Raw genomic sequence first — 8,935 nt, 5'->3', positions numbered from 1 at the left:
TTTCATTTGGATATCATTGGTCATCTGACCAGTTTAATTGGATTTCATTGGATCAAATCGACAGCAAGTGGAAAACACAGACTAGGAAACAGGTGAATAGAAACACCTATAAAAACATCAGCATAGAAATGCAATTGAATCAACAAAAAGGGCATAATTGTTTTTAATTTAAACAAACATTAGCTGTAACTTTGAGATGAGTGGAAAAAAAAGTCAAAGCGGCACTAAGTAACTTTTATTTTATGAATGAAATGTAAATTTGTCCAATCTGTATGGTAGAGTATGTTAATAAAATATAACCTATACAATTGGGGTGGTTGTATTTTGTCTCCCTGCTCTTCTATTGAGACATTTAGATAGGTCACCAAGAATTTTTACCTGGTCAAGATTCAGTTTATCCCCTGAGCAAGCAGGCAGGAAACTGGGTTCAAATCCGGGGTAGAAGTGCAGCTTTAAGGTCATAAGCCCCCGTGCTCTAGCTGATATTGAGAATATTTCTCTCTGACCTACTTAACTAATGACTTTTAGAAGGAACATGTCAAAAATCTAATCCAAAGTAATGGTGGTCACTTTGAAGTTGTGTTGCTCAGCTTGAACAGTTGCCGTCCATCTTTTGAACAGGTACAGATCCAGCATCAGCAGACCACTTGTATTCCCTTGCAGAAGTTACCGTGGAGAATGGAACCACCCTGGGAGACGCACTCACATGTGGGTAGAGTAGACAAAAAATGTTACGCAAGTATTTGACCCAATTTTTTCTTCTTCCCATATCTAAACCAAGAATTTCATGATCAGCGAACCGGTAGGCAGCGGTTCTGGTAGGGGATACAAAGGAGACTCTTTGTGTCTCCTACCTGCCGGTCATCAAATTATTGTCTTAGGAATGCGACAAAAACTAAAAAATATCAAGTCTCCATGGGGTGACTAATCGATAGATTTTTTTGTGGGTGTGAACTATCCCTTTAAGAGTGCTTATTTAACTGTAAATATACAGTGTTATAAGCCGATGAAATTGTGCGTGTGCGTGTGCGTGTGTGTGTGTGTGTGCATGCGCGCTGTGGTTTTTAACACAAATCTTCTCTTCTGGGGGGTCCTTGGTACACAGCACTTTCAGATGGGGGTCCGCGGCCACATCTAGGCTGTGGCCGTCCTGCCATCCGTCCAAACATCCCTGGATGTTCTGGGTTGGGGATCATTAACGGTCGGCAGGCTGTAGCTCACTCCTGGCCCTGGCAGGCGTCCCTGCAGGTAAATCACCAACAACTCTTTGTTTACTAGAGCAGTGGTTCCCAAACTGAGAAATTATTTTGGGGGGTCCCCAGACGATTAGCTTAATGTGGTGCAACATTGTTTTCTCACAGTTAAAGAAACCAACATACAGTATAAGTGTTTTCGGGGTATCTGCACATTTCTAAAGTGACAATTTAAGCGCTTAAAGCGCTTTTAAGACATTTGTAAATTAATTTTTCAAAAGTAATCAACAAACTATGCTATGAAAAATTGTCAAACATTTGTGAAATTGTCAAATATTACCTAAGAAAGAGGCAAAAATTGCTATTTTGACAATTATCTGTGGAACCGAGTCAAGCTAAATGTAATGCCTCAACTCCTACGATTCCAAGTGCTTGTCAGGGTCGTCAGTTCAAAAATGATTCTTTTGGGGGGTCACGGCCTGAAAAGTTTGGGAACCCTTGTACTAGAGTGGACCGTGCAGTGGAGTGTTTGCTGTGTGTGTGTGTGTGTGTGTGTGTGTGTGTGTGTGTGCACCTATGCATGCAAAGGGGTGGGTGACAGTAAGGCGGACGAAAGGAAAGATGGGAAGCTACAGTATGTTGTTATGTCGTTTCATAATGGCAGACTATCTGAAGCACTCTTATGTTGAATCAATCGTACAGTTTGCTAATGAAAACTATGTGAATCCAGGCCAGCGGCTCGCACTTCTGTGGAGGAACGCTGATCGGCAAGTACTGGGTTGTGACTGCTGCAAGCTGCAAGGCCAAGTACAGTAGTCAAGCTGCCATTTGTCTTATATTCACACACGCACACACACGCACGCACGCACGCAGGCACGCACACGCACACGTGCACACGCACACACACACACACACACACACACACACACACACACACACACACACACACACACACACACACACACACACACACACACACACACACACAGTGTGTCTTATATCCACATACTGTGTGTGTGTGTGTGTGCACACAGTATCGTATCTATCTATCTATCTATCTATCTATCTATCTATCTATAATAAAACGTGTTGTAACTCCATGTGTTTGTGACTGCTGAAAGGACTGACTGAAGATGATCCATCCTCTTTGTTTTGTTTGTTTGTTCGTTGGTTCATTTCTTTCTGTCGTTCGTTCGTTCGTTCCATAGCCCTTAAAAAATAATCCATTTTCTTTGCCTTTTGCACCTTGCGTGTCTCTCCTCTTTGAGTTAAACACCCACCATCATTGTGTATTTCTTTGTAAACCTTTCCAGCACAAGTCACCGTGTGATCCTGGGCCAGCACGACCTCAGAAACACTGAGGGCATCCAGAGGAAGAGTATTGCACGAGTAAGCTGCTTTGTTTGATATGACATGATGCATATTGTTGCTGTCGGGCAGACACCTCTTATCTCTAACCTTTTGTGTTTTTTCGTAAATGAACATCCTACTTCATCATACTACAGCGTCACAGAAAAGCAGATATACAAGCTCGAAACGTGGCGTGAAGCGTTGCGTTTTGAGTTTGTTGATCCGCTACGTTTATTTTTTTATTTGAATCCTGAAAAGCAACAGTTTTGGAGATAATGAGGTTTCCATCCGACAGAGACGATAAAATAGGGACACAACATTATTTTGTTACATTTGTTATCAGGGTCCTCTCTTCATTACCTGCTCATAATTTTGGCAATTACATTTTTTTTTACATTTTAAATGTTCCTTGGCTACAGATTGGAAAATGTGGTTGGAGCCAGGCGTTCATTCAGTCAACAAGTACTAACAAACTATCTTTTTCCATTCATCTCTCCTACATGCTAGGTCTTCAATCACCCCTACTACAACGCCGGAACTCATGACTACGACATCGCCCTGATCAAACTGGCCCACCCTGCCCGGATGAACAGCTATGTGTCCCCTGTGTGCGTCGCCGAGACGTGCGACAACTACCATCATGGCACCAATTGCGTGGCCACCGGCTGGGGCCTGACCCGCTACAGCCGTGAGTGGATGAGAGCAAACACACCCATCAACCACAGTTCAACAGTGTAGAATAGAGTAGGACAGAGTAGGATGTGTGGATTGTACATTAGCCTATAGTGACAAACAGTGTGCACAAGACATTTGGCGCTGATCGGTCCAGCGGTTTGTAAGATTAGCTCCAGACAGACACACAGACAGACAGACAGACAGACAGACAGACGGTCTTATAGACAGCTTAGCCTCTTTCAGAGACATTCTGAGTGGCACATATAGGTGTCTATAGCAGCGATTTGTTAGTACAATGGACTACAATGGAAACAACCTTTAGCATAAACTTTGACCTGTATTGTTATGTACTGTACTGCACTGTATTGAATTATTAAATCATTCAATCAATCAATCAATCCCAAAATGTGTTAGCTGATGTGATAAATAGAAACTTAAAGGGACTACACCATGAATTTTAACTTTTTCTTCTTTTTTGTGTGTTTTTGGTCTCCCCTACCTCTCTTCTATCCCCAAAAATACCCCAGTTTGAACACTCAGGCTTTCACAGCAAATCTGGGATTTTCTGTAAATTGGTCTCAAAACAGGCCAAACTGATTTGCACCCTGACGTGACGTCACGTCAGGGTACAATACCTCCCGTTTTTTTGTTCCAACCCCCCCAAAAAAAAACATTTTTTTTCTTTTTTTCTTCTTTTTTTTTACTTTTTCCACACAGAACCAGGAGATAACATGCACACAAACCGGCTCAATAGCGCCCCATGCCAAACAGGACAATGTGGTATTGCAGGTGAAAGTGCTTTATAAGCCGAGAGAAGTTAGTTGGAATGAGTATATCTGAGGCTTGATTTAGGCTCAAACCTTTTGAAAAACGTTTGGGGGACATAAACAATATGATATTAAATATATGTATATTTTTTTTAATTCATGGTGTAGATCTTTTAAAGTACACTACCTTAGTTCCATTGATCCAGGCCGCAGCACAATCGATTGATTGTTCATTCAAAATAAACATGCTCTGAAAACGTATAGGCCCCCCAACCTTGGTCTATTAGCTCAAAGCTAAACTGTTGAATCGTATGTACGTTCTGTTGTGTTTCCCAGCTGCCAGGACACCTACCACGCTCCGGCAGGCCTGCCTGCCCCTCTGGGGGTTCCAGAAGTGCAAGAGCTACTGGGGCCTCCGCCATTCTGCCATCACCAGTCAGATGTTCTGTGCTGGAGCCAACGGGGCTGAAACCTGCCAGGTGAGTGACACACTTCAATGAAAAAAAAGAGAGGAAAAATGTCAAGATGATGTTAACCCATTCAAACCGGGAACGTATCTGTGTAACCACATTAACCATTATTTTATACTTTGGCTATTTTTGAATAATCGTGAAAATTTGTGCAAATCTTTGAATATATATATACCGTAATTTCCGTAGTATAAGGCGCACCTGAATATAAGCCGCACCAGCCAAATTTAGGGGAAAAAAACAAATGTGTGCATATACAAGCCGCACTGGACTATAAGCCGCAGGTGTGAAATCCATAGATTTAGAAGGTCCCCTAGTGGCCGTTAGCTGTAAAAATCCATAGATTAGCCGCAGGGTTCAAAGCATGGGAAAAAAGTAGCGGCTTATAGTCCGGAAATTACGGTATATATATATATTTTTTTTTAAAGCAAACATTTTTAACTCAAATCTTTGCTTCGGGGAGGGTCCCTGGAACAACATATTTTTTAATAGATTGGGGCCCACGGCCTAATACATATAATTTTGGTGATCCTTGACATGAAAGACTTTGAGAACCACTGATTATAGCAACATACGTTTTTAAAAAAAACTGTTAGGATTTAGAAGACATTAAAGAATCCTCAGAAGCAAAGATTTGAGTTAAAAAATGTCGCTTTAAAAAATATATATATTCAAAGATTTGCACGAATTTTCACGATAAAAAAAATAAATTGCAGATCTACAAGCTCGTAGTGCGGCACTCGGTGCCGCGCTACGAGCTTGTATATCTGCTATTTTTGAATAGCCAAAGAAATCCTAAAATGACAGAGGCGGATGCGACAGATGCGTTCCTGGTCTTAATGGATGAATGCCGCGTTCATGAAGATACAAAGCAACGGCCAAGTTTGTTGCAGCTGCTACAAAATCAAAGCTGCCATCCAAGTTGAGCTGGTTTCAACTGCAGCTTTCAACTTCCACTCAACTTCCCTCTTCACACAATGCCTGCTTGCAATGGGGTGAAACTAATTATTTCCGTCAGTTCCGTGTGCTCTTTTTAACCGTAGGCGTTATTATGTTCCTTTATAGTTTTGCTTGCTTTTCGGACGCATGCTTGACGTCAACGAGTGTGTCGACAAAACCGCGTAATTTTTTTAGCTTCGTATCTCTTGTAGCTGCCAGTGTGAACGCGGCGACATTAGACGTCAAACACATTAAAGGAAAACTTCACCCCATTCATGGAGGTTTAGTTTGTTTGTGCCGCATTCCGTCACAGTGAATGAAGAATCCCAAAACGAAGAGAATATTTGATGAATTGAAGAAAATGGGAGTCCGGCCAGGATTAAAAACGGCGAAACTATATCAAAAATATGTTTATAAACTCCAACACAACTCTCAGAGTATAATCCAAGCGTCCTGTATCGAGTCTGTTTGCTCATTACTTCTGAAACACTGGTTTTAACGGTGTAAACAGTCTCATGTATGAAGGACGCCCACACCTGGGCGTACAAGTGCATGTGAAGTCAGTCACCTGTGTTGAATCCCACACGCACACCCAGGCACATATCTCTTTCACATGAGACTGTTTATCCCGGAAGAGTCTTAAAGTTTCTGTGAAAATGTGATGTTTTGAAAGTTCTAGGGACACATACTGGATGCAAGAGGGCTTGGATTATACTCTGTCAGTTGTTTAGTTGTTTACAAACAGATTTTTTATATGGTTTTGCTGTTGTTAATCATGAACCCCTATTTTGCTCAACTCATAGAGCATTTTCTTTATTTCGGATTCTTCATTCACCGCATAGGTGACAAATTCTCAATGTATTCAAGGCTTCATATGAGTAATTGAAAAAAAACTAAAAAAGTCATTTTGGGGGTGAAGTACTTTAACCACTTTAACCCTGGTGTCTCCATTTTAGGCATGTCATAAGTAAACAAGTAAATAAGTAAATAAGTAAATAAGTAAATAAGTAAATAAATACATAAATACATAAATACATAAATACATAAATACATAAATACATAAATACATAAAATAAGAAATATATATTAGATTTATAATTTAGATTAGAACATTGTTGTGGATACGTGGTGACGTGGTTAAAATACTTCAAAGTCGGCCATCCCACCCATGACCAAAATGTCATTATAAAACAAAATGCCAAACCCCAGCATCCATATTGTGGGGGAAAACGTGTACTTTGTAAGCTTGTAGATTGGCTAATTTCAGCGTTTCATGTAGAGCGAAAACAGAAAAGACACTAATGTAGAGCCCTGAGGGACTTCGCTAAACAACATATGTTTTTTTTCAAGTGGTTACAAAACACACGGTTCTTGTTGTTTCAGGGTGACGGTGGCGGACCCCTGGTGTGCAAGAAGAACGGAGCCTGGATGCTGTTTGGTGTCACCTCCTGGGGCATTAGGGGCTGCATTACCACCACACCTGGCGTGTACTCTGCCATCCCTCATCTGCGCGCCTGGATGGACCGCACCATGGCTGACAACTAAACTGTTAACGCACCGCCTGGCTGCACCTAGGGCTGTCACCATTTACTAAATTTAAGTTGCCGATCAATTGTCATACAAATAGTCGCGATTAACGATTGAATTGTGTTTTTGGCATTGAACATTGAAAAAAACAAACAAAAAAACAAACAAATCTGTTTGCCTTTTAGACTTCGTAAACAGAAATTGCCCAGGGCGAGTGAACATACAAAGGAATTACTGGCATATTTAATGATTTTATACTTTGGAAGCAAAGCAGAAATAGTTGTTTGTGATGCGTTGTAAGCTTGTAGAGCTGCTATTTCTGCCTTATTTTTTTTAAATGTATGAACATTTTTCAACATGGAAACAATTTAGACTATTATGACGAATGTGCAAAAATAACTGTGATTATCTCAAATAATTTCGATTAGACGATGATGTAATCATTGTGACAGGCCTAGATGGACGCACTATCGCTGACAACTAAACTGCAAACAGTTGTTACTGTAGCTGGTATTTACACCAGTGGTTCTCAAACCATTTCCCGTCAATTACCCCAAAATGTATATATTTGGCTGCGGACCCCCACCTGAAAACATTAGGTGCCAGGGACCCCCATACAATATTTGTGTTATTAGAACGTTTCAAAAGCATTCAAAATTATAGTTTTTTGTTTGTTTTGAAAATAGCAGATCTTAGATCAGCTATTTTCAAACGTATGTAGCGTTAAAGTGATTAAACCTGTTTTGGATGCTACAATAACCAATTTGGCTGGGGACCCCCTGGAACCCCCTCAAGTACCCCTGGCTGGGGGTCCCCGGACCCCACTTTGAGAACCCCTGATCTACACAATCAATAGTAGCCTACAATCACTGCAAATGACTGCCTGTATTTGTCCCTGATGTGCACATTGTTTGCAGTGATGAATGCATATTGCTTATTGCTTGAATGAATAAATCTTGGAATTGCAATTGAGTACCAGTTATTGTCTCCGCCAGGCAGAAGGCCGTGGCTGGAGACTATGTTTTCGCCCATGTCCGTCCGTCCGTGTGTCTGTGTGTGTGTCCGTGTGTGTCCATGTGTGTGTGTGAACGGCTAATCTCTGGTACCGTTAGACCGATCCAGTGGTGGGAAAAGTACTAAAATGTTTTACTTTATGTAGAAATACTCTGTTACAAGTGAAAGTCCGGGATTCTAATTTACTTGAGTAAAAGTACAAAAGTATTGGTATAAAAATGTACTTAAAGTACCAAAAGTAAGAGGCATTGTGCAGAATGTCCCATTTGAAGTTTTCAAAAATGTATAAAAATCATTTGAAAATAGCATATCTACAAGCTCACAATGCGTCGCGAAGCGACGCATTGTGAGCTTGTAGGTCTGCTATTTTCAAATGGCCGAAATGTATATAGGACTGAAGTGGTTAATGTATGTTTTGTAATAATAATCAAAATCTACAAAGTAACTAGAGTGTTCAAATAATTGTAGTTGAGTAATACAATATTTGGATCAGAGATGTAGTGGAGTAGAAGTAAAAGTATTGGAAGTACAAATACCTCAAAATTGTACAGTACTTGAGTAAATGTACTTTCCACCACTGGACCGATCTCCATGAAAATTGCTCCTTGGAGGCCAGAGCAGAACCTCTGCTCAACACCCAACACTGTGATGAGATTTCAGTGTCAGGCCTTTTCCACAAAGACTGGTGTTCAGTTGAAACTGTACAATTGTGTTCATATTTTTTGGCAACTCTGCTAGTTGTGTTGCATGATATTATGATGATAACTGCACATACGGTATATACAATATAATACAAACAAAGTAAATGTATATATAAACTTTTATTTAAATAAAATAGGAAGGAATCATTTTACTTCTTTTATTGAATTGCCCTGAGTGCCGCACAATGGCTGCTCACTGGTCCTAGTGATTAGGCTATAGGATGGGTAAAATGAAGAGGATGCAAATTTCACATTATGTGCAAATATACAGTAGAAAAAAGTATTTAGGGTATTTATCT

At 40.5% G+C, this 8,935-nt stretch overlaps 1 protein-coding gene across 1 annotated transcript in view; it reads left to right on the top strand.

The window, feature by feature from the left end:
- LOC308077965 (chymotrypsin A-like) overlaps positions 1–7,841 on the top strand; it is a 9,183-nt gene extending 1,342 nt beyond the window's left edge. The window contains exons 2-8 of the mRNA XM_080418989.1: positions 622–708; positions 1,106–1,248; positions 1,924–2,000; positions 2,507–2,582; positions 3,051–3,231; positions 4,322–4,464; positions 6,778–7,841. Coding sequence (XP_080275115.1) covers positions 622–708; positions 1,106–1,248; positions 1,924–2,000; positions 2,507–2,582; positions 3,051–3,231; positions 4,322–4,464; positions 6,778–6,939 — 869 coding nt within the window. The 3' untranslated portion in view covers positions 6,940–7,841. The remainder of the gene's footprint in view (positions 1–621; positions 709–1,105; positions 1,249–1,923; positions 2,001–2,506; positions 2,583–3,050; positions 3,232–4,321; positions 4,465–6,777) is intronic.
- The last annotated feature ends 1,094 nt before the right edge of the window (positions 7,842–8,935 follow it).

Source organism: Gymnoscopelus braueri (genome assembly GCF_963280865.1).
Source record: "Gymnoscopelus braueri genome assembly, chromosome: 22".
NCBI classification, from domain to species: domain Eukaryota; kingdom Metazoa; phylum Chordata; class Actinopteri; order Myctophiformes; family Myctophidae; genus Gymnoscopelus; species Gymnoscopelus braueri.
Note: the sequence above shows the minus strand (reverse complement) of the source record. Positions and strands in the feature narration are given on the sequence as shown.